Source organism: Amblyomma maculatum, chromosome 3 (assembly GCF_055883805.1).
Source record: "Amblyomma maculatum isolate TAMU_Amacu chromosome 3, ASM5588380v1, whole genome shotgun sequence".
Taxonomy (NCBI): Eukaryota; Metazoa; Arthropoda; class Arachnida; order Ixodida; family Ixodidae; genus Amblyomma; species Amblyomma maculatum.
In genome coordinates, this window is record NC_139346.1 from 35,758,366 (window position 1) to 35,784,960 (window position 26,595).

Below are 26,595 nucleotides of genomic sequence, written 5' to 3' on the forward strand. Positions count from 1 at the left end.
GGGTATACTGGTGTGCCGCCTCGTTTGCAGGGTGATCCACGTTTTCGAGGACCCACAAAATTTTGATCGAACGTGCATTTTTAGAGTGATCAAGAGCCTTTAAAATTTCGGCTGCTGGGTGATGAATTCTACCTTTTACGAAATTTCGAACTGTTGTTTTCAAATCGCTAAAGATGAATTTGGAGTTCGTCATAAAAATAAAGAGCTACAGCTGCCTCTTTTGCCTCCTCTGGGGTTCGTGTTTCGTTTATTGTTGCTGAATTTTGTAAATGGTACGTGTGATCGACCAGTGTCAGGGCAGCTCTCTTCTCCCCATGTTCTGCCCTGTCGACATACGCCGTTTGTGGTAGACTAGAATAGTGATTCCCCTTTCAATACACAAAATACTGGAAGTCCCTCCACTGCCTAAAAACATGCACCCGGAGTTTCACCTGCAGCGTCGGGTGGCAAGAGCCCATGCTTTGATGGGCATAAAAACAAGGCAGTTGTTAAATCACGCGCGTACGAACCTTCAATACCAAAACAAAAACAACGCTTTGGTTTGTAGTGGCCTCTAGTGGCACAAATGCAAAGCGTCATCATTTACTTCGGACCCTAAGTAGAGATGGCGCCAGCGTACTTTTCGAAAACTATTGTTGTGGTATTAAATTTTTAGCAAAAAGTTATGCTTCCGCCAGTTTAAGTGCCTAAAGCAGGCAAAACGTTGTACATAAAGCGCGGAATAAACACATTTGGCAACGGTAACGTTCCTTGCGAAGCTTTTCCTCTGTAGACAAACAGGAAAAATGAGTGGGCCGCGTGGAGTCTGACGATCGGCAAGCTTGGACGTCGATATATCCGTCCGTCCGTGCCCGTCGGCCTGTCGTGTCCGTGTGGATCGCTACGAGCCACTCAGCGATACCAAAGACGAAATCGCAGTGGTGGTTCTCCGTCCGCAACGAGGAGAAGGTTACCGCTGCTTGTTCCAAGGCTTAAGGAGGTCTGCAAAGCACGATGCAAACGCGCATCAACATCGACGAGCCCCGGTGGGATCAGAGCACCTACTGGGGCAGGGCGCGGCACTTTTTCACGGTCACCAATCCGTTGAACCTGCTGTGCACGAGCAGCGAGCTGGAAGAATCACGCGACATCGTCACGCGCTACCGCAAGGGTGAGAGCTTGCCCGGACTAACGGAGGACAAATTGTGGCGGGCAAAACACATCTACGACTCGGCTTTCCATCCGGACACCGGCGAAAAGGTGACTCTCATCGGTCGCATGTCGGCCCAGGTGCCGATGAACATGAGTATCACGGGCTGCATGCTAACTTTCTACAAGACGACGCCGCAGGTTGTCTTCTGGCAGTGGGTGAACCAGTCGTTTAACGCAGTCGTCAACTACTCAAACCGCAGCGGTGACTCTCCGATTCCGCTCTCTACGCTGGGTCTTTCCTATGTGCTCGCCACCGGTGGTGCGCTGGGTACTGCGCTCGGACTCAATAGCTTCGTGAAGACGCTTCCGCCGCTCGTCGGCCGCTTCGTGCCGTTCTGTGCTGTGGCGGCTGCCAACTGTGTCAATATCCCGATGATGAGGATGCGCGAGATCAGGCACGGCATCCCCGTGGTCGACGAGAACGGCAACCGCATCGGCGAGTCGAAGGTGGCTGCCAAGTGGGCTATTGCCATGGTCGTTCTCTCCAGGGTGGGTATGGCTGCGCCGGGCATGGTATTCCCTCCGATTGTGATGAACCAGCTAGAAAAGAAAGGCGTGCTGCAACGTTACCCTTGGATCAGCGCACCGCTACAAGTAGGCATGTGCGGCCTAATGTTGGTGTTCGCGACTCCGCTGTGCTGTGCTATCTTCCCCCAGAAGAGCCACATCGAAGTGAGTTACCTGGAGCCCGAGTTGCAAGAGGTGGTGCGAAAGATGCCCAATCCTCCCACTACGCTGTACTACAATAAGGGCCTTTGAGCGATAACTCTGATATTGTCCAGGGCGAGTTAAAACATGTTTTTATTTTGCTATGTGAGGAGAATTTGCTTCATTTAGCTGCGAATTATGGATGTAAGTGATTGGGCCAGGAAGGTTTGTTTCACTCGTGGTATTGGTTACCTGACTATGACTATTGTTTTCTGTGCATCTTTGTAGTGTGTTTTTTACAGCTTGCATTCTCAGAGGAGTGTTCGGCACTCATAGTCTGGCTGTGTTGTACAGCTTGACGAGTCATACTAATGTTCTGCACATGTTTTCTTAATTTTAACGTGTACTTGCATAAGTTTGTTCCTATGTACTTTAGGGTCAAAGTGGTCAGAAAGGGCCTGCTAGAAGATTTTAATGAATAATATAAAGTCAAGGTGAAAGTAAAATGCCATTTCGACCAAGAATAATGTGTAGGAAATTCAGTCGGCTTGTGGGGAGTTTATGTGGTCCGCTAGATTGTAAATATTTTTTGTATGAGTCTCGTTCAAATGTGCTGCAGCATAATGTTGATTGACGGCAGAAACCATTTTGGTGAGTGGATTGATATTCAGTTGTGCAAGGCGCAACACAGGTGTTGAGCGCAACATTGTTGCTTAGAATGCATGCTTTTTGGGAAAGTTATCAAATAGCAAGGACAAGGGGAGATGACATTTGTGTTGCAATGTATGTCAGCTATTTCTGCCATTGTCATTTAAGCGCCATTTCCTGAGTTTCATGGTGCAGACGAGCTATTTTTTCTTTCACATTGAACAGTGTCAGTACCATGTTTTCTTTTTTTTCTTCTGTTTAATCAGAAAAAAAGAATGCTATAATTCTTCCAAGCTGCCAGTAATGAACACATATTTTTTTGTAACAGTGGTATTACTCCTTGTGGACTTCCATGCAAGATACCAGTTCACTCACAAGACCAATATATTGTTTCCAGACGTCTATTCCAAACAGTCTACTGTACTGTACATACAATAAGGTTTTTGTACAACTACACCGAGGAATGTTTGTCACTATTCGTTGAGTCTTGCGGACACAGTTGTAACTTGCATCTTCCTGCATGTCACACTGATGTGGTTGGCAATAAATATTTTTTTGTTCCTGAGTAAAGTAGTGCAGTATAATTCAGCAATCGGCAGGATGTGGACTGCAATGCTTTGGGGAGGAAGACCACCACCTATGCTGTATTTATTGTATTGCATGCCTGCAGCCTGATTCATTTTGTTGCAGATGAAATGCCAAATTTCCCATATTTTGTGGATTGTCAGCTCATGTTTAAGGTATCCCTAATGGTTGAAATCAGATCAGAACCCTCTTATATTTCTCATATCCCATCTGCAGCTTCTTGGTCTTAAACCCCACATACCAGAGTAGAATCAAGGCACAGAGGAGAGCAGACTAGTAAACAGCAGAATGAATGCTCATGGCCAAGGAGGTTTTATTACTGATCAGAGAATAGCTGGTAAGCAGTGCAATGGTGCAATATAAAGTACTTCATGTCACCTGAAATACTTGCACATTATTTATGGGCCCTGTGGGGATCCTCTATCTAATCAGTATTTAGGGCTTATCATTTAAGGTAAACCTGATGCAACTGATGTCACTCAAGATAGTGTTGAATAGCACTCACTGTCCTTTGCTGGTGTGGGATGTTGTGAATGATATTATACATACCAGTTTACAGTTCTGAGACTGCTTTTACAATTAAAGTACGTGCATTGGCTTCAGTTTGAAAATGGCTATGTAATTATATGACTGTAGAGACAGTGGAAAGAAGGAAAAATTCTTAGCAACAAGAAAAAAAGGCGGTGTCCTTTTGTAAACATTGGCATGTAACCAAATTTTTATGATTGAGAAAATAGTAAATACGTCACACAAAAAATCAATGCTATCAGGGCTACTCTGCTTGACTCCAAGAGTAATCTTATTTGCAAATTCATGGCTTGGTGTCAGGGGAAAAATATTTTCTAACTGATTGTTTACTTGAAACCAATTACTTGCTCTTAATGTGAAGAGCAACGGATGCTTTGCATATTTAGCTAGAGTACAAGATTGGTATGAAAATCGCATTAAGTTTTATGCCACCTGGAGGGTATTTGCCTGTAGAAAGCGTTTTTCCATAATAGGCAATGCATAATGTCCTATTTATCCTTTTCTTTATTGTTGCATTCTGTAAGGAAATTGTTAGCTTGGATGATGCAAGGGCTGAAATGTGGAGGCTAACCAAGAGAGTTATACTTAAGTATGGAACGAAAAATGGTAGGGGTAACATTAAGAGATAGGAAGCGTGCAGAGTGGGTCAGAGAAATAACTCAAGTTACCGACATTCTAGTGGAAATTAAGAAGAAATGGGCATGGGCAAGATAACCGATGGTCGCTTAGGGTAACAAAGTGGATTCCAAGAGAAGGAAAGCGTAGTAGGGGGCGGCAGAGAGTTAGGTGGGTGGATAAGGTTAAGAAGTTCGCGGGGGCCAAGTGGATGCTGCTAGCACAGAACCGGGTTCAGTGGAGAAATATGGGAGAGGCCTTCGCCCTGCAGTGGGTATAGTCAGGCTGATGATGATGATGATGCGAGAAACAAAATCTTATAGCAGATAAGCTTTTTCAAATGAAGAATGGTGCTTTGGAAAGTGATATGGGGTTCCATTCAATGAGGAATACCCCTTTTTGTAGCATTTTGGCCATGGAAATGCTGCCTAATGAGTTCTTTGTGTCAGCGTAATCTCCACAGTTGCCACATTGAGTGGTGAATGCTGTTGCTGAATGAAGTGCCTACTTTTCGATGCTTTGTTCTGAAATCACAATTATGTGCTTATCTGCTTTCCATCCCGTGCTCTTGTTGTGACCATGTTTTTATCTGTGCTTGAAGCACTCAATTGGCAGGAAAGTGATAGCTACATCCTAAGACTTCCTTTGACATGAACATAATGGCACGACCCAAGTGCGTGAGCTTGGTAGGATGGCCTCATAAGAAGTTTTCATTTTTGGAGGTGCTGGGAGTTGTGCTGTGTCAAGAAGTTTAAGAAAACTCTCCCATTATTTGTGTTGCATGGTTTCTATGTCGTAAGAATTTAATGACTTCTTTTTAGAAACAGCTTATGAAGCACAGCAACTACAAGAGCCTGGGGTGCTATGCTCATTGTTGTATGCATATCAATTGCCAAGTGCATTCAGGTATGCTATGATGCTCATGTTCAGCCTAAATTGTTTTTACTCACTTGATATTGCCAATGTGTAGCTATTTTTATGTGCGCATTATTTACCTCACCATAGTATGTGTAGGCACTCATTAATATTGCAATTCTAGCTGTATTGTGCAGTCTGAAAAGCTGAAAAGCACATCGAGCATAGGAGTACCTACTGTGCAGTTGACCAACCTCATTATATCTCAGTTATGGGACATGAGTCTTCATTAGAAGCAGTCAATAAGGGCGTCTTCAGTCACCATATGAGAAGGCCTTCAGTCGTTGATACTTTGTGTATAAGATTTCGCCTGGGAGGCGACGCAATGTAAGTGCAAAGTTATTTTTTATAGTGTCATAACTGTGCGAAAACGTGGAACTCAATTGTTTAGGTTAGCTTTCGCGACCTTAGAGAGCATAGTGTAAACTCCATTTTACGTCACATCGCAAGCCCGCTAAATAATAAAAAAAAAAAAAAAGAATCGAAGCGTGAGGTAATGCCCACCGGGCAATAGTGTTATGAAGTCATTTTGTGGTGGACGTGGAGGTGGGTATAGATTGTAGGCTGGGCATCGAATTTTGCGCCATGCTGGTCCGGACCCTGTCGGGATTCTATCGTTGGCACAGAAAAGATAAAGGCATAATCTCACCAACCTGCAAAAGCGAAAAAAAAAATAAATAAAGGTCCCTGTTTGAATACAACATCAAGGAGTCTCGAGTAACAATGTACGCAGTTCCGGCAAGCTGCTGAAGCTTCGCAATTCCTTCTAACAGCAGGGCATTTCCTGAGAAGCAGGTAGTGCTGCGGCTGCGGTAATTTGCGTGGATGGCGAAATTACTTTTATAAAGAAATAAAATTACATTACTGATTGCTTTCTTAGAAATCTTGAAAATGTTCCTAAATTACATTACAAATTACTCCTTCCGGAAAGTAATATGACATTACATACAATTACATCCGAAGAGTAATGCAGTCACTTCTAACTTACTTTTTGTGTTCATTCATGCAAGAATTCAGAGTAAATGGAAGCTCTCTCGAGAGAGCAACGCGACGCGCAGATTCTTTCGTCTTCCCAGCAAAGTCCGTTTCAGACAAAAATATCTCTCTGCTTTCCACGCCCCATTAGCAAGGTAAGAAAACAAAATTAAAACAACTAAAACAAGCATAGTCGAACACTGCTCGCTTTCATTGCGCTCAAGGAAGAAACGAGCCGCGAAACCTCGTATAGTTGTTTAGTGATTCGCATTTTCTTGCGAATTATGATAAATGGAAAAGTAAATATGTGCATACGATACTGCGAGGCCGCCTCCGACTACCCTTTCCAACAGTTGCGCATGAACCTGCCTTTGTCCAGGTGCTTGTCAGCATCATGCTTCAGGATTGGCGTGGCGTTGTGGCTAAAATCGGGTAGGCCGATCCGAAGGCGCGCGAAGTGCACTTTTACTGTCCTGCATTTCGTGTGGCGTAAGAAAACGTGTATTTCCCCACGCGTTATTCTGTGAGAACGAAATGCGCTAATCTCAGCCGACCCTGCACTTGTCAGTGGTACGGAAAGCGGATAACGCGGGGCATTGTATTTGCGTTATCAGGGGTTGCGGTTCGCGCAGTGAACACGCGAGACAAGGCGGCCGAGGAATGACCGCTTAAGAGCACTTTTGAGCAAAAGCCTGGGCCGACCGCTGATAAGCTGGCTTCCATGCGCCCCAGCCCCGTCGGATGGCTGAAGGGCGCAGCGATTGCGAGATGCCTCAAAACAGCGTCTCCCATGGCGATATCTCCACACGGCCGCAGCGCAATCTCGGCAGTTGTCGGCGCGTCGCCGTTTATCAGACGACTGATGATTAAAAGACCAAATCTGGGACTCGCATTCACAACACTTCCGTGGTGGGAATCGGCTAGTCATGGCACTAATGCACACGAGGCGAACGCCCAGGCAGGATGACTGATAATGGTTGGCGATCCCGAAGCGTAGCAATGTAAAGTGATCCCGAGAAAGGGCTATATTAATTCAAATTTGCAGCTACTTCAGTGGGCAACAAAAGTTATCGGCGGAGACGGCTTAATAAAAGCATCGGGGTTTAAAGGGACGCTTAATGCAAATATCAAGCTAAGCAAGGCGCATAAAATTTTCTCCTTGAATAATACCCGCGTTTTTATATACCTACGAAAAGGGACCTGCGTTGCTGAGAACACCGCTTATAAATCTCAAGCTTGTCAACGAAGTGCACGGAAAAAATCAGCTGCATTGACGTAATTTTAATGACGTCATTGCAACCCGACTAATCAGAGGAGCCGCTTCCAAAGAACAGCAAACAAGATCGAAACAAACTAGCTCGCCGGGCACGTGGACGACGAAGACTCCACCTACACCGGTAGGCCGCTATGCCGCGTTCATGTACGTTTGGCTAAAGCCCCTCTACGTTTGGCTACAACAAGCGCGTGAATACGAAAGAAACTGCGTGGCGTTGCCAGGCTTAACCGCAGACTGCGGAACAAACTGCTTCGCACTGTTAATTCAGCGGCACTGACGCTGGTGTGGGGCTTTTGGTGCGTTGTTTGCTGTCGTAAAGTGTGCTCGGATACTTCGATAGGTCGTCAAGAGCACGCCAGTAGCAATCGCGCTCGATGTAGTACTTCACTGGGCACCACACTCACTGACTGAAAAACTTTATTGAGAGATAAGAGATGGGGATGTGTAGGCTGAGGCCTCTATACACCGGGAGTCCAGCGACTGCCGCTGCTATCAGTGCGCATGTCACGAGGGCTCTTTGGGACTCGACTCCGGAGCTGGATCTAGCTGGATAGGGTTGGCACTGCGTTTCGGTCACCGGATGGATTGTTAGAGCAGGTCTATACGATGTGGTGCAGGCCTGCCTTTTCCACGCAAAGTTTGCATCCGCGGGGCCGCAGGACCCAGGGTGTATTGTGCTTAAACGGGCTCATGAGCTGTATGTGCCTGTCTGTATGCGTCGTCATCTATGATCCTTCGCTTTGGTCATCAGAGTGGAAAATTGTACGTGCTGTGAAACGGCACACTGTGGTTATCACCTGTTTGTGCGCTAATTAGGCAGCATGGCTGCAATTCATTCTTTTGAATGACTCTACTGGTTGTCGTCGGTACAGCTTCTACACTGGTGAATTGCTTGCTATGGTTTGAAAGCGGAGAGTAAACTGCGCGCGTTCCGCCTAGCTATTGTTCGGCGGAAATGTTCGCACCGCCGATTATCGAACCACTCTTCCTCCGATCCCCAGTCGAAAGCGCAAACGAACCAATGTTTTGAATGCAGCATATGACATGAAACTCCCGTTCGTTTTTGCTCTTACAGTATTTATACTTAAAGCATAAGATCCAACCATGCTGAGGCGCGTTGAACCCTAACGTCCGATTTGTCTCACGATTGGTATTAGAGAAGTTGTATGAAAGTATTTTATGAAAGTTTTATGAAAGGCTTTCGATGTTATGATGGGCATACTTTCTCATACTTTCCCTTTTCAATTCAATTTTATTATATCCGTTCATTACATTCCAGCTTATTCATACGAAAGGAGGTCCCAGAGTCGGCGACTGTATCGGGACCTCCTATAAATGACAGATAAAGATTAATATACAAGACAGCAATAATTCACAGTACGATAAATTGAACGCAGACAATAAATAAGTGAACATTAAAAATAACATTATTTTGCAACAAAAAACGAACTGAGCAAGGTAAACACCAAATCAAACAGTGATAAAAGATATGCATAAAAAGGCATGACAGTACAGACTTCGAACATGTTAAACCACATAAAAATACATACCACGCAAAGCTGATAACATAGTCATTATTCAGTATCAGTTTTCTGTTGTTTATAAGAACCGTTTAACCTCGGATGCAAATCTATTTTTGTTAAAAGATTTGACGATGGATGGTGAGCATACTTTTTCAAAAAAGAAAAAAACAAGACTTTTTTGTTTCACCTGTACGCTAGGCGTGTAAAGAACAAACCTGATCAAGTAGATTTATTCTTAAATGACCTTAGCCATTCCTTTGATATTATTTGCCGAAGCGTTGTTTACTTGTGATGATGAGTGTTCCTTTTTTTGATGTTTATGATGGTATATCCGTATGTCTCACTTCTAAACGTAGTGGTGGTACTGCGATGTATATTCGCTCAGATCATAAGTATAATGTATCACCAGAGTACATTATTAGCAGCGACAATGTTGAATGTGTCGTTGTGGAATTTTACGATGTTCTGTTAAGAGCGTTTTATCGCCCCCCATCTGGATCCTTGAATGATTTTTTTTGCACTGAATGGAAAAACTGCTTGAACTAAGCCTCGAGTTAAAGCTACAATGTGCTTGTGTTGGCTATTGAAATAACTGAGGCTATTTGCGCCTACATGAGCTGTTTATGTCATACGCGCACGCTAACCAGAATAACTCCTACCTCTCAATATACCTTAGACATTTGTATAACAAGCTTTTCTCTTACGACGTCAAAGCGGGTCAACTGATGTGCGAACTAAGTGACCATTTGCCAATCTACCTCATTTTCCCTAATAAAATGCCTAATACAATTAGGAATGCGCTTTTTATCCGCCACTACTCTGATAAAAATATTAACCTATTTAAAGATGTCTCAAATCAAAGATGGAACACGATTTTAACGGAAACAGATGCTAATAAAGCCTACGAAGCTTTTCTTTCTTGCTTTATGTAGACGTACGAAAAGTGCTTTGCAGTCTAACAGTGTGTAAAGTGGAAAAACATAAGAAAGCCCTGGATATGAGAATCAAACAAAAAATAAGCTATTTGAAAAGTTCCTTAATACTAAACGTGAAACTGACTTTTCGCAGTTTAAAAAAGTTCGAAAAAAGTTATATGCAGATATTTAAAGATCAAAGTTTGAATATTACACACCTTAGTTTACAGACATTACATGCAATTCACGTCTAATTTGGCAAACTCTCGGGGAGATACTCTCGAAGAACTTAAAGAAAGGACCCTTGTCAAAGTGACGCTTTGGCTGATACGAAAGTTGTAGACTTATTTATGGATCATTTATTCAAGTGGGATAATGCGGTGAGGAATCAGTCGATATGCAATTTGAGCAGTTGATCCTATCAAACTCAATAAACACAATGGCTTTAGCGCCGACTAACGAGTGTGAAGTGTTGGATAAAATTCTAGCACTGTAGGATGGCTGTGCACTAGGAGACGACGACATTAAACCAAAACCACTAAATGCAATGCTTAAATTACCAGTTTCCCACTCTCCTACATTTACGACATCATTTTATCTACAGACATTTCTCCTAATGAAACGAAACTGGCCAAAGCCACTGTTGCACACACAGGCGGCCTTACGGCAGCGAATATTGCGGGCTATCGGGAACTTACCGTTATCGGAAAGCTGAAGGCATTTATTTAAATATTATGGCACGTTAGAAATAAGTCAATTGCAGAAATACAATCTAGGTCTGCGAAATATTACGCTAGTACATGTTTAATTCACAGCCTTCGAAAATACATGTATCACAATAAGGTAAGCACATCTGAACATCGAAAACAACGAATGAAAGTACCTCGTGCACGTACAAATTATGGTCTTTATAGGTTAGATTGGCGAATGCCTGAATTAATTAATCAGTACCCCAATATCATGGACAGCGCACAGCACTCCGTCTTATCTCAAATATGAAAATGTGAATTAAAGAAATGGTAATTGATGAGCCTTGGAAGATGAAATCAATATACTTTTATTTTTCTCTGCGATATGTTTGCTATTTTTTATACTTCAACTGTGGTTAAACTATATTTATTTTTAGCATAACGACAATGCTTTTTTTCTGCCCCTTTATTATTTATCTAAAAGGCGAATTTGTGTCACATCATCTAAATTGCTTCTCCTGATATTTGCAGCCTCGTGCCGCCTGTCATCCGGGTGGCGTGGCCTCGTCAGGCACTGTATGTCACTGCCATGTCACTCTGCAGTCAGTGCCCGATGATGCCGCCAACTGCCGTAGGCATGCTTGTGATTTTCCCCTACAATGCCAGCATCGACGGCACCTGCGCCGACGCCGAATGTTCTGGAGAACAGGAAATTTATCCCTTTCGTGTTAAATAGCTATACTCGCTCGTGACTACAAACTAGTGCCTACAGAAACACTGACTTGATTCTAACCTAGAGTCATGGGAATGGCTACGCAAACATCGCAAGGGATTAACGCTTACAAAAACTAGTACTCATTCGTCTCCGCCTGGTACTCGCCGGCCACCACCTGTACCGGCTTGTCTTCACAGTCTATCAGTAGTGCTGCAGCCGTACAATAAATATGCCCTGATGATTGAGTGGAAGTGCGTTGCAGAAAGGAGACACTAGGCAGCTTTGGAGCCGTAGCAGAGATGGGCTTGGCTGTGTAGGCGACGGTGGCTTCATACCTAAAGTCAAGAAGGACTCCGAACGCGCCATCAGTACCGAAGAGGACTGTTCTGACACTGCGGTACGCCAAACAATTCGAAGGCAGCGAGGGATGATGAGCGCGCTGCCTAGCTCTTAAATGAGAAGCTGCTCTATGTGGAAGCTGTAAAGGCTATGCCACCGATTACATGACACAAAGGTGCACTTTGTGGGGCTGTACACATGTACGTGAATGATCCAAGTTTTGCTCCGCGCCGTGTCGCCCAAGCAGCAGAAGCTCGGGAATGGAGAACAATTTTTGAAACGCTAATAGGCAGCGAACGTGTCAGGAAGGCAGAACGGCCAGTGCGATTATGTTTCTTGATGCCGGGTGTGCGCGGTCGTATTTCAGAGAGGTCACATCTCGTTTTGTTGAGAAGTATAATTTACTAGTGTGTGTGTCACAGCGGCTCGTGGTACCATTAAGAGATTCTAAAGAATTTGGATATTCATGGTTCTATGTGAAAGGCCTGTTACTTAGGTAATTTTCTGTTTCAGTGTATTACATTGAGGCGAAAGTCTTACTATAACTATGTTTGCGAAAACGTATCCGTAAAACATAGAAGCAAAAAGTGGAAGCAGATTGATATCACGTCATATCAAGACGACACTGGTAGTCATGAATGTGTATGCAGTGAGAAGTGGTATTTAAATGTCGTGTCAGGCCTAGTCATGTCATGTGGGTCACTATAGTTTAGTCATGAGTCATAGTCACTTGCCATGAGTCAGTCTGATCGCAGATCTACTGTGCATGACCATGGAATCGATGACTTGCGTAAGTCAATCAATGCCGTGACCGTGACTAGTGTGTAGTCATGACTCGAAAAAGTGCCGAGTCATGACACTCTAGAAGCTACTAACGAGCAGCCAACGCACATGCTTTCGCATTTCTCCAATGCAGGTCTCTGCAGTGCTTTCAAAGTTTTTGCATTGACGGCTTTTGGAAGCGCGATAATAAAGAAAACAAAAAAGCGAGCCTTTTGACGATGCCCTACATGGATATTGAGTGTTTGCTCATGAAACATCACCGTTGAGGGCACTCCTTGATGGTGGCACTGCTGCGTAAACATGGCGACTTGAAATTGTCTTTCTTTTCCGCTTTTGTTTATTTTCGTTAGGTTCCTGTTTTCTACTATTTTTATTTTTACGACGTGATCACGTGGTATGCATGTTGTCTCGTGGTAGGTGCACTCTCTCAACGCTGAGGTAAACACCTGCGTAGTGTCAAGTGCCGCTAGCGACATCACTGCCAACTAACTCTATGTGCGGAGAAGAGATAACGCTCTAAAAAAAAGCATTTCACCGGCTGTGCATGCAGTACCGATCCGCTTGGAAGGGAACGCGGTCTGTGCGATGCGTATGAGAAGTACGCAGCAGCTGGGCGAACGTACGTACGGGCGGCGCATGCGAACGAGCAGATTAAAATTGAATTACATAACCCATACACTATGCTGCATAGTGTATGCATGGTCAGCTAGACCATCATACTTAAAAAAACTAGACCCGGTACATAACTCAGGACTTCGACTCTCATGTGGAGCATACCGAACTTCTCCTATATCCAGTCTGCTTGTGGAAACAAATGAACCTCCTCTTGAAATCAGAAGAACTTCACTTACATGTGCCTATATATATAAAATCAGATCTCTGCCAAAGCATATCTACTATTCCCTAGTAACTAAATGCCCTTCTAGAACACTATTCCCCCCAACAAACCCAATGCAATGAGACCACTGCTCCTAAGATTTGAGCAAATGTGTCAAGAGTTTGAGCTACCAGATTGTTTACCTAGTATTGCCAAAAGACCTAACCCTCTGCCTCCTTGGTACCTGGTCCCTGCAGTCTGCGACCTCTCTCTCGCACAGTTCCAAAAAACAATAACCCCACTAGAGCACATCATACAAGAATAGAGCACATCATACAAAATACAGTAGCCTCACGCACGTTTACATGGATGGCTCGAAAACAGATCATTATGTCGGAAGCGCAGTTGTTCAAGGCGAATGGGAGGAAATAATAAGACTTCCACAGTGCGCGTCCATCTATGTTATGCATACTGTCTCTGTTGCCATAGAGAAAATATTAAAAAAAACAACCTCAGGAGAAGTATTATTTACACAGATTCCTTAAGTATAGTCACAGCCCTTCACACAAGAAACGCAGTTATACCAATACTGGGAAACATCATACAAAGCATAGCAACACTTACAGATGAAGGAAGAAGCATAAAAATTTGTTCAGTCCTCAGTCATGTAGGAATCCAAGGTAATGAAAAAGCTCGAGACAATAAAATAAAAGAAGTGCAGATACCATCTCAAGACTGCATGGAATTGATACAAAGTAAACTGATGCAAAAATGGCAGTCCACTTGGAACACTGAAACAAATAACAAACTACACCTCATAAAGCCTGTAATAGAAGAGTGGAAATCGAGCACCCACCTTGAACGTTCCAAAGAAGTGGCTCAATGCCGTCTTCGCACAGGACACACACATTCGACACATAGCTTCATTTTAACAAAACAGGATAAGCCCCTGTGTGATTCATGCGGACACGAGCTAACGGTCACCTACATTTTAATCTCATGCAGACAACTTGAACAACTGAGAAAAAAAAAAAACATTCTACGCAGTTTTACAAATAACACATTCCTCTTCATCCAGCGTTGCTTTTAGGTGAAAATGCGCTCGTTGATTTGCCCTGTGTTTTCAGGTTTTTAATAGAAGCAAGCGTTCTAAACAGAATGTAAGTTTAAATTGCATAAATGCAGCACTCTTAACCTTGAAGTTGGCGCATGATAGCCTAAGTTGCTTGTGCGCCAATAAACCCAACACAACAACAGCAAACCAATTCTATGTGCGGAGTAGAGATAACGCTCTAACAAAAATATTTCACCGGCTGTGCATGCGCAGTATCGATCCACTTGGAAGGGAACGCGGTCTGTGCGATGCGTATGAGAAGAGCTGGGCGAACGTACGTACGGGCGGCGCATGCGAACGAGCAGATTAAAATTAAACTACATAACCGACATACAGCCTCAAGGAAGGAGAGGAACGGCTTTTCCTACCACGATGAAACACATTATTTGTGCCGCTAGTTTAGGCCTATTAAACGCTGAAATAAAAAAAGTATTTCGAAAAATTATTACATAACAGCAGAGCTTCGGAAAATGGCTTTGAGCTACCATCTTCTCAGATGTGAGACGTAGCACGCTTTATGTCTCCCGGAATGTGAGAAGGTTGGGGAATGATCTTCGCTTCTCTTTGCCGAGCTACATACTATATGTATTATCTGCGCTGAGCCATGGATGGCAAGGAGCCTGTCACTAATCACACAGGATATATTTCAGGCAGCCTGACGGCACCTGACGTCAGGCTGAGCGCCCTGCGATGGACATCGATAAGGTGCACATTGAGAAGATTAAATTGGCGGCTTTGGGGGCGGCATCGGACATTGAGGCAGGGCGGCTCCTATGTTCAGTTCTCCTGCTCCAGACTTTAAGAAGTAATATTCGCGGTAGCTCGTATGACTTCATCATTCTCGCTGATGTTTAATTTAAAAGATTAACAGGTTTCCGAGAATTGTTGAATCAGAGTCAGAGTACCAGCCGGCAGAAGTCAAGAGGGATGCTGGAAGGTAACTCACCGCAAAATGAGGAATTACTGAACTTTTCTGTGGCCGAGCTCCTAAGGACACGGCGCTGAGTGGTGTTCGTCTTTCTTACATAATTTATAGTTTGAGGATAATTATTACATAGGAATGGCTTTTTCTGCGAAATTTCCTTTCTCTCAGGCATTAAATATAATCACAAATCACCTATTTTGAACAGTATAGAAATTCTACTTTTATTGGATACATATAGCCGGCTTTTACATTTCTACCATGCAGAGAGTACATTATTAGTATAGTACTGGAATTTAATGCCTTCCATCTCATGCTTCAGTCAGTCGGACATACCAAGCTTAGTTAAAACATAGAATTATCTGCGCATCAATGGAGATGTCTATGGACTAATCTAATAACTTGGTTTTGAAGACTGGGTGCAGCAACGCCTTTTAAGCCGGCAGGTGTGGAAGAGATGAAATGCACTGTGAGAAAAAAGGAACGTTTATACTACCTGTGAACTCCCTAATGTTACTGCAGCTGTACATTAAGGAATTGTTCCTGCAAGAGAGAAGCGTGCTGCGAACCACTCTGACTGCGCGCAAAGAGGAGAGCAGTTCCTTCTTCGTGTGAGATTGTCCATAAAATTGTCCTACCTATTCATTTTAGTGCAAGTGAGCTACGGCCTCCTGCATGTCATCTCGTTTCCCGTCATTCGCTTCTTACACTGTTTACTCAGAGATGTAAATGGAACCAAGTGTAGCTACTTGCCCCCATTCAGGTGTCCCTGCTACATTTTTCCGTTCTACAAACACCTTAGGTCGACGGCTGCACTCTGAAATTATTGCAGGTGCAGCGTGATGTTGTGCTGTTTCCTCTGAGGATAGCAGTGCTACGAGATTTCATTTCATTTACTAGAAGTTTCAGAAAAGTTTCAAGGTTTCTTTGAGTGTGGTAGGGGTCCAGCTTGAACGCTTGAATTTGAGGTTGTCTTTCATCGGCGTGGAAATGTCGCAAAAATTATTTGGCTAAGAGCTTCCACATGCCCGCCTTCTTGTCACGCCATTGTCATTGTAGTGTAATAAAAGCAGCGTAATAAATAAATAAAACTAAATAAATAAATAATAAAGTGTAATAAAACCCCTTTACTGTTGTATAGTACGTCAGTAATACCATGGGCCGGAATCGTCGCTCTAAAAAACATAGGGTGTGTTTACGATACAAAGCTTCTTTGTTACTTTTATAAGACGACCAGCCCCCCCCCCCCCCCCCCCCCCCCCTCCTTAATTTTCTTTTCTCTACTCTAGAAGTTTGCGTAGCATTTCTTCTATCCCGATCGCGAAGAAGTTTTCACTTACTCTTACGAGTCTGTATTGCAAGCTCTCTTTTCTAGGAATAAAATCTTTTAACGACACCATTGCAGTCACACATTGCACATACAAGCAAACGCGCTGCAAGCTGAACGTTGATATATGCTTGTGTCCAACGGGTGCGAACGCAGCGCTCCGTGGCGAACTGCGCAAACTCGTCTCTGCTTTCCTTCCTTCGCCGAGCGCACGGCTGCAGTAAAAACAGTTAAAAAGACCGAAGCGAAAACGGAAGAGGCAGGTGCGCGCCCATCTTTAGTTCGCATCGCCAACAGAGCCCAGTCGCGCTGAAGCTTTGCGTGCGCTGCTCACAACGGGAGTCGACAGGAGGAAGTAATGGCTGAAGACAGCAGGGAAGGAGGAAGACATACGTCATGTTCCTTGGCGCAATTCGCCAAGGAAATGTCAACATAGGGAAGGGGAACTGAGAAAATGAAAAGGCGCATCCAAAACGAAAGGAGAGCTCGAAAAAAACAAAACAAAAGCGAATTCATTGTGAAAGTTGCGCCATCCCTTGAGCAGATAAAACACTTGGGAGCTCGCTTAAGCTTCGCCTGCAGAGTGAAACGCGGTAGCGCTTTTTCCTCTTTCATCGTGCGTCACTGTACACGTGCTACCACGTCATGCACTGCATAAGTCATTCTCTAGAGGCCCTTCTCTAACATGCTCGGACCTTATACCTCAGTCACACGGTCATTTTCAAAGGCGATTGAGTCGATGGCCTTCGAGGTTTTCAATCGCGATTGAACTTGAAGGAGTTGTGCCGCTGCTACATTGCAAAACTCGAAGGCTATTGAAATAGTTCTGGTGTTTGGCGCCAAAAATTTGTGGCGCCACTAAAATCTCTCTATAAATCCAAAATAAAATATAACTGTTGCCTTTGTTTAGTAACTGCAAGTGTTTAGTTGTTATTCAAGGACAACTTTTTTTTTTTTTTTTTTTTTACGACTTGGCGTTCATACCGCTGTGCTTTTCATTGTGTTTGCTTTTTTCAGCGGTGCATGTTACAGTGGTAGAGTACATAAATATTGCGCCCAAAAAAAGAGCGATGCTATCTTAAAAGGTAGTTTAACAAAACTTGAAGTTGGGCTAGATGGTGCATTGCAACTTGACTGAAGATTAAGCGCACAGGAAGACACACACAAGAGAAGAAGACACAAAACCCTGTGTCTTCTTCTCTTGTGTGTGTCTTCCCGTGCGCTTTCTCTTCAGTCAAGTTGCTATCTTAAAACTATTACGGATATTAATATTTATCCGCGTAAATTAAAGATAAATAATAACGCTTGTTCACGTTTTTGTATCGTAAACGCGCTGTGCACATGTGTGCGTGACGCTCCTCTTGTTAACGCTAGCAACGTAGCGCGACGTTCGAAGGCCTTCGAGATTTCGATAGAGTTCTGAGCTGTTCCGTTCATTCGATCGACTGTCGACTCAATGGCCATTGAAAACGCCCGTGTGGCACCTTTCGAAGACCTTCGAGTCGATAGACAGTCGGTTCGAGGGCCTTCGAAATGCTCGTGTGACAGCGGTATTAGTGGTCTATGTGTAGCGTGCTCGTTCGGCACGCAGGTGGACCTGGTTAGATCGACGATACCAGACATTACACCACTTTGTTTTATATATTCATGTACCCACATCGCAGAAACCTCCTCGCTAAGTTTAACTTCATTTGGTCTCCTGAATTGTTGACTTCGTTTTCAGCATCTCGAATCTTAATGCTGCAGATGCCGTGCGCTGCCGGATGTTGTACGGATAATTTACAGGCTTTTTTCTCACTAGAAATCGATTTCATTTCTATCGCTCGCTGTTGTGGTGTTTGCTCGATAGCAGAATACGTACCTGTTGCCGACAAAGCTGTATCGATAAAGTTTCCTTCCAGGGAACTGAAGCTTTGAAGACAGCGCCAAAATGGCTTAGTGCTTGCCCCTTTCTAGTGAAGCAGTTCAGAACGAGAGTAGAAAACTGGGCAAGTTGGTAAGTATTCATCTTGTTGTAGCACCACAGGATACGGAGAAAGACAGACCAAGTGCTCACTATCCAACTACGTGAGCATGCCAGGTCACTCGAAGCTGGGTCGGGGACACACTTCTCCAAGCATTCAAGGGTTATGATTGCACACCGCTGTTCCATGAATCACGCGTTATCTGGACAGCCCGAGAAATTGTGGAGGCGTTTAAAATAAAAAAAGTCATCCAACAAATGTGTGAGCGCGCAGTCGTTATTACTGCTTGATGCTGAAATCGACTATCTCAAACATTTGATACAATACAGTTTGACACCAGGTCGATTTTGATATAATGGTCCGGAGTGCGCATGTGTTGCCTTTTGTTTCTTTGTGTATTCTTCTGGTTTTTTTTAAATATATATTACATGTCCCAATAAATTTTGACAGTTGATAGTGAGCACTTGGTCTGCCTTTTTCCGTATCTGTCCTCGTCCCTGTGGTGCTGCAACAAGATGGAAGCAGTTCAGCCTTTAGGATCCGCGGCAAAAAGTGTCGACGCATGCGTTTTCTTGCAGAAAAGGGAGTCTGAGATGACGACACCAATATTTTCTGCCCTTACCTATATACAGATGACACACGACAGAAAAACGATATACTGTAATCGGGCGTTTCGGCCGGGGTACGGTCTTCGTCAAGGAATGCAGGCATTCTCTGAATTCCTTACACAAACGCCGGACTCCGGCTGAATCGTCGGGATACGGTACCTATATCGTTTTACTACCGTTTGTCATATCGCGTTTACATTTATATACTATATAAATGTAAACGGTTCACCGGTAACAAGTTGTTACCGAGGAACGCGTGACCGATGAAGTGGTGTGCTTGCAGACGATGACGACGACTGAGGAACGCGGTTCCAATAAATACTTCCACGTAACAATATGTATTGAATTTCAGAGAAAATTTCGTATTTTTCGTTAGAGTTTCTCTACATTTTTTCCTTGGTAACTTTATAAACGCATTAAAAAGTACTCATATATATTCGCATGACCCTGAACGGTGCTGCTACTGAATATGCACTAATGGAAAGAAAGCAAGGATGAATAAAATACAAATGAGATGAATACAGCATTACCGGAGTTCCGGGTTTCAATATTCAATCGTCTCACACAAAATAAAAATTGTGTTACTACGTCAAAACCAATCACGGTCGATTTCTGCTGTCTCCTAGGCGACAGTAGATAAGCTTAGAACATTTCATTTCTATAGCTTCATTTAGGCGCATTAATGATGAACATTAGATTTTACTTCTACCGGCGGGAAGGAGTTAATTTTGAAAAAAAATTTTTGTAAGGATGCACTAGAGAGCTGTTATGGCATGCGGACAATGATTAATCATTTTTATTTTGTTTTAAGCCTGTGAATTAGAAGAAGGTGATATGCGTTTCCCTCCTGCGTGTTCAGTGGTCTGCTTATTTCCTTCGCCACTGTAGGAAGCAGAAAAATTTTGAAAAAAAGAAAAGAATATTTATGAGCTTGACAGCAATTATCAATCCTGCGTGTTCTGTTCTCTCCTTTATTTGTTCCTCAGACAGTGTCTAAGAGGAGGCCAAGGGTAAAGGGTAAAAGCCTGACGAGGCCTTGGCTCCTTTTACAAGTTTTCGCAGTCTTCTGGACATTGTATGGCAGTGAGAGCACGAGATGCATAGCATAGAGGAACGGAGAGCTGCGGGAGAAGTGTACCACATCGAAATGTTAAACGCAAGTGCATAACTAATCACGCTTGACACCGGATCGCGAAGTTAATAAACCTGAGTGGTTCAGCTGCAGCGGCGTGCGCCTGGTCGACTGGCGCGTCGTCTGCTGTTGGGCTGCTTCGCCCTGGCGCAGCTGGCAGGAGCTATGGGATTTTATTTCTTGCAGCATGGCGTAGCCTAGGTTATCGTAAGCTGGACTGCATCCACTGACGTTGATGGTCTCTCCCATGTTCTTTCAATTAACCCGGTCCTGTATTATCTGCATACACTTGACCCCTGCGAACTTCTCAACCTTATACAGCCATCTGACTTTCTGTCGCCCCCTGCTACGCTTTCCTCCCCTTTCGAATTCAATTTGTTACCTTAAGCGACCATCGGTTATCCTCTCCTCACATACTCACACTACGCGTCCTGACTGTGTCCATTTCTTCTTCCTGATCTCCACTAGAATGCCAGTAATTTGAGTTATTTCTCTGACCCACTCTGAATGCTTCCTATATCTCTTAACATTACCTCTATCATTTTTCGTTCCATAGACTTCTGGGTTGTCCTCAACTTAAATAGAACCCTCTTGGTTAGCCTCCACGTTTCAACCCCATAGGTGAGTACAGGCAAGATGCAACTGCTGTATACTTTCCTCTTGAGCAATACCGGTAAGCTGCTAGTCATAATCTGTGAGTGCTTGCCAAATGCGCTCCATCCCAATCTTATTCTTCTTATTTTCTTTTCATGGTCCGGATCTGTGGTTACTACCTGTCCTAAGTACACATATTCGCCTACTACGACTAGTGCTTCGCTACCTAATGCAAACTGCTGTTCCTTCCCGAGGCTGTTGAACATTACCTTAGTCTTCTGCATATTGATTTTCAAGCCTACCTTTCTGCTTTTCCTGTCAAGGTCATCAGTCATTATTTGCAGTTAATCCACCGAGTTACTTAGCAAGATAATGTCATCAGCGAATCGCACATTACCGAGGTATTTTCCATCTACCCTTATTCCTAACTGGTCCCATTACAAGTCTGAGTACTTTCTCTAAGGAAGCTGTGAATAGTACTGCAGAAATCCTGTCTCCTTGTCTAACACCTTTCTCTATACGAATTTTGTTAATTTCTTTATGCAGAACTATGGTCACTGTGCAGCAACTATAATATCTTCCATACTTTCATATATGGCTCACCTTAATCATAAATTCCGAATGCCTGCATGACTGCCGAGGTTTGTACTTAGTCAAAAGAGAGATACTATTTATTGAAAAAAAAAAAAAAAAAGAAAACAGATAATTTTGCCGGCGTTCAGATTTTGTGTGCATGCTACTCTGTATATGAAGGGGAATTCGGGAGGGAAAGATTGAAAAAGAATAGTAAGGGAATTAATACAATTGAAGGGTGAGATGAAACACGGTCATTAAATACGTGTTAAGGTGCTTCGCGGAGTAATGATATAAAATGAAATAATGAAATGTATGATCCGAAAAATGTGCTTATGGAATTCACCGCTTGAAAAATGTCTCAGGGAAACATGCAAGGTGAATTTAGAGTTTGTCAAGGAGTCCAATGTCTTTCAAATGTGCAAATAAAAAGTTCATCGCGAGTCTTTGCTGCCTAAGGCAGCAAAGACACTGCTCATTGTTAAAGGCACTGGGGAGAGCATCTCCATGCTATTTTCGTAGTATGCAGGCTCCTCAGCGTACGCAGTGCACTCAAGTAGGATATATTCCCCATCTTCAATCGAACCACAGTTGTCACAATATGGACTGTTCATTTCACCGAAACGGTAGCGCGAGCCATTTGTATATGCACAGTTAGGACGAAGTCGGTGGTAAAGAGTTCCTAGTTGGCGAGGAAATTTCGCAGGGATTCCTGATTTTATAAGTGGGTCAATTGAATAAAGACATTGGTAGTGATCCGTCGGCAAGCTCCAAAGTCGATACTTTGTTTCGGAAGCATTTTTTTTAGTCAGTTGGGATGCATCAGATTTCGTGAAGAAGATTCTAATGCATGTTTGATGTTGGTGGCCTTTACGAGCCGCTTCATCTTTTTCATTGGCTTTAATGCTACAGTGAGCTGGTATCCACTGAAACGTTATGCATTGGTCTGCGGCAATAGCCAAATGTAGATATCCGATGTCAAGGGAGACATGATGATGATTGGTTTTATTCAGCAGGTTATTCAGGATTTGCACAGACGCTTTGGAATCCGTGAAGATAACCAATCGTCCGGGAGGTTGGCGCAGGATATAGGAGAGAGCTTTTTTAATGCCATGAAGCTCAGATGTCGTAGATGATGTCTTTCGCTACAGGCGGTAAGACAGGACATTGCTTGTGGAGGGTACATAAATGCCACAGGATGAAGTGTCTTGGGCAGTTGAACCGTCGGTGGATGTACTAGGTATACTCCTTGACTATGTAGGCGAGAGCGGCTTGCAGAAGTGCTGCCTTTGGCATGCGGCTCTTCGCATCTACGTCAGGAACAGACATATTCACCTTTAGAGGCGATAGTGTCCATGGAAGAAAGGTGATTGGTAATAAACTGCGTGGTCGCTGAATAATGTAGGGAGGGACAGAAACTGTACAGCTTGACTAAAGCCAGAGTTGCAGTGAGTTTCGTGGACACGATGCAAAAAATGCTTCTTCCCTTGGAGAACATTTCGGAGATGGGTGCACATAGTTTCTTGAGCGGCAATCACATCTAGCGGGATACATCCTGCTTCTGCAAGTGCTCCTGATGCAGAGGATCCCTTTGGGAGTCCAAGGCATATCCGCAAGATTTTGTTCCGTGCAGCTTCAAGAATCTTGCTTGTTGGATATAGTCTATGAAGCAACGATAAATAGTAGCGTAACGCTCCTTCAACGTAGGCCTTTTCAAGCAGAACCATCTAGCGGCAGTTGCTGCCCCATCGTGTTCTTGCCATAAATCTGAAAACCTACGATGCTGCAGTGATTCTCTCACGGTGTGGTTTAATCTGAGGGATCCAAGAGAGGTTATACTGCCATTTATAACATTTAGGAACCGGTGTGATCGTACACAGGACAGCGTCCGTCCACCCAGATGGAGCGGGTATCGAGTCATTCTTTTACTTGTAAAAGCCATAGCAACACTCTTTTCTGGTGAGAGGCGAAGACCCCGAGGAGCCAGGTACATTGAGATCTGCATTAACGCTCTCTGAATTCGTTGCTGCGTTGTATAACGCGAACGTGATGCACTCCAGATGCAAATATCATCTGCAAAAATTGTTATGCGTACTCCACGTGGAAGGTTTCTAGTTATATCTATAAGGGCAATATTGAACAGGAGAGGGCTGAGCACAGGTCCCTGTGGTATGCCCCTCTTCACTGCATAAAAGAGAGTTGGACCATATGGAGTGCTCATAAAACTTTGCCGCTCTTTTAAATAGTGTGCAATCCAGTTGTAAAGCTTTCCACCGAGGTCAAGGCCGGCCAAGGCTGCGTGAATGGCAAGATGAAATACAAAGTCAAAAGCAGCCTTGATGTCAAGGAAAACGGCTGTCGGATGTACCCAGCGCGAAGGTACTCTTCAAGTAATGAGACAAGGGTTATACGCGAAGGTACTCTTCAAGTGATGAGACAAGGGTTATCAAATTATCAGCCGCAGACCTATTCTGGCGAAACCCGTTCATTTCTTGAGGATATCCATTCTGGCTCTCGAAGAACCAGGTGACGCGTTTGGAGATCATTCGCTCCACAAGCTTACCTACGCAGCTCAGTAGGGCGATGGGTCCGAAAGATGCATAACTTGTTGGCTGTTTAGAAGATTTCAAAACGAGCACAATTTTCGCCAACTTCCGTTCCGTTGGGACCTCACTGTACATCCAGGAAGAATTGTGGTATTCCAGGAGTCGAAGGCGGGAATTGTGAGGTAGCTTTGCGACTTCGTCATAGGTTACCTCATCATGACCCGAAGACGGCTGTCTGTTTAATTCTGCGATAGCTGTGGATAGTCCTTCAATAGTGAAAGGTAGGTACATCGCTGACACTGCCGCCCGGGGATGTCTGACAGTGTGCGGAATTCACTGACCCTGCGGGCAGTCGTCTGCCTGCAGTATTCTTCTGAGACTTCTTTAATAGATTTTTGTTCATGCAGAGATAGTGCTGTGAAGAGGTAAAGCTATTGGAGGGGCGTAGAATCCGCCAAATGTTGTCTACTGATTGGCGTAGATCCAGCGTAGAACAAAAGTCACGTCATCTTTGCCGACTAAGTGTATCCAGGTAGCGTCGAATGTGACGTTGTGTGCTTCGGCAGGCACGCAGGTCTTCAATGTGTTTTGTGCGCAAAGCTTTCCTTTCAGCTCGCCTGCGAATAGCGCACAGCCTTTTAAATGCCTCATCATTTGAGGGTAAGCTATCGCTTTTAGCTGTGATTCGCGTGCTTTTTCTCAGGCAATAAGCCATTGTCGATATTATTTCCTCATTTCGGGTTGCGGCAGCAATTTCCTCTGTTTGCAACATCTTTGTATATATCCCAGTCTGTAGATTTTAAAAGAAATTTATTTGGCGCCATCTGCGCACTGGCAGCTGGATTGGGTAATGGTCACTTCCACGTGTTTCCAGATCGTTGCTCCAGCCAGTGTTGTGAGCAGCTGAACTTGTCACAAAGGTCACATCAATGCTGCTGGCAGTCGTCAGGCCTCGGAAATAGGTTATGCTGCCGTCATTTAGCGGCTCAATCGAATGTTTTGCAAGACGTCTGCAAGCTTGGCACCTCGGGCACATGTGTGTGAGCTTCCCCAAATTTAATTGTGAGCGTTGAAGTCTCCGTAAATAATAGGTGGAGTGGGCGTCCTTGTTATCAAATTTTCCGGCCTTGAATCATCGAATGGCCTGCCTGGCTTAATATATACTACAATAAGAGTGTACTCTTGTCTTCCAAGTACTGTTATGGCGCACACATATTCGTTGTCATTGTGAGGCAGAACTTCAACCAAGGAGACCGGTATATCCTTGCGAAATCCTATCAGCAATCTGCTAACGTCATCTGGTTGTTGTGAATGATAAAAATAGTATCCGCATAGTCTGAAAGTTCCCTTCACGCGCGATTCAAAGATGACTATGAAAAGGAAGTGGTATGCTCGCACAAGCTGCCGAAAATCAGAGCGTTTCGAGCGTGAACCACAAGCGTTCCACTGGAAAATGGTGCATGTGCGAAATATGTTGTTGATGGTCAGCTGTGGTGAAGGTGTTCCTGTCGAAGACATGATTACAGAAGTATGATATTACGCTCCTGCGGAGCGTAAGCGACTGACAGCAACGCTTCATCGCTAGAACAGCATCTACGTCTGGGAATCCTCGTGACGAAGGTTATCGCGGACAAGTGCCTCGATGGCGGCAAACAGCATCGGAATTTGTAGGCTTGTGATTTCGTGTTCGGTGCTTCCGCTTTGCTGCCTTTCGCTGATCTTGTTACATTGCATTGCCTTAGGCTGAGAGTTAAAGAGGTTGTTTGTCGGGTCTTGTGCGGAGTGTCGCTACAGCTTTGACGGAGGAGAAAAGCCAGCGGACTTCCCACGTTTCTTTTTGGCTGCAGCCGGCTATGTGTCATCACGCGTTTTTGCATCATGTGATTTTTCAAGTTGTGGTGACTGATTGTGGGATAGATCTAACGTATTTGTAAAAACCACGTCAGGGTTAGGTGGTGGATCATGACGCTTGGGCGGGTTTCCTTGTGCTTGCTCCATTGAGCGTGCAAGTGTAGCAGCTTTCGTTTTAACACACCCTCCATATGAAGCAGGGTGTGGGCCGTCGCAGTTCGCGCATTTAGGTTGCGCTATCGAGGTGCACTCTTTGTGCGAATGGGGGCCAGCACACACTTTGCATCGCACGGGGCCGGTGCAAGGTCTCGATATGTAACCATGCCTCTGGCATGTGTAGCATTGTGTCGCTGCTCCGACGTACTCAGTTACAGGGTAACTACAGAATCCAAGCGTGACTCTTTTAGCAGTGGTGCATCTTTTGAGAATTCTAATATAACGAAACGACGGCGTACCTCCTTGAACTTGCCACCGTCCTCAGGAATGTATGTTTGCCCCCTTGCTGAGAGGGCGTAGATACTCCTGCAGATCTTCATTTGAGTGACAGGTACGTCTTGAATTTTCAGTGTAAGAATATGGTACTCGGGCCTCTGCAGCCACTCCAGCCAGCTTAGTTACTGTGAACAAACGGGTTGCAGCAGGCAATGATGATTCTGTAACCATTAAGCTCCGTTTCTTATTAAGACGATGGCTGAGAACGTTTTCTTGAGCCGACGTGATAACTACCGTAGCCACAATGCTAGGGCTGGCTTTTCGTAGACTGCCTCCTACCTCGGTGGACCTGAAGACAACCTGAACACCAG

The 26,595-nt window shown here is 44.2% G+C and overlaps 1 protein-coding gene across 1 annotated transcript; it reads left to right on the forward strand.

The window, feature by feature from the left end:
* The first annotated feature begins 695 nt into the window (after nt 1-695).
* Nucleotides 696-3,057, forward strand: Sfxn1-3 (Sideroflexin-1-3). The gene has a single exon (XM_084597450.1). It carries the CDS (start codon nt 994-996, stop codon nt 1,948-1,950), a length of 957 nt encoding a protein of 318 aa, XP_084453576.1. The 5' UTR covers nt 696-993; the 3' UTR covers nt 1,951-3,057.
* The last annotated feature ends 23,538 nt before the right edge of the window (nt 3,058-26,595 follow it).

Excerpts from the sequence above, each read along its gene's own strand:
- Sfxn1-3 (XM_084597450.1), top strand. The coding sequence starts at position 994 with ATGCAAACGCGCATCAACATCGACGAGCCCCGGTGGGATCAGAGCACC.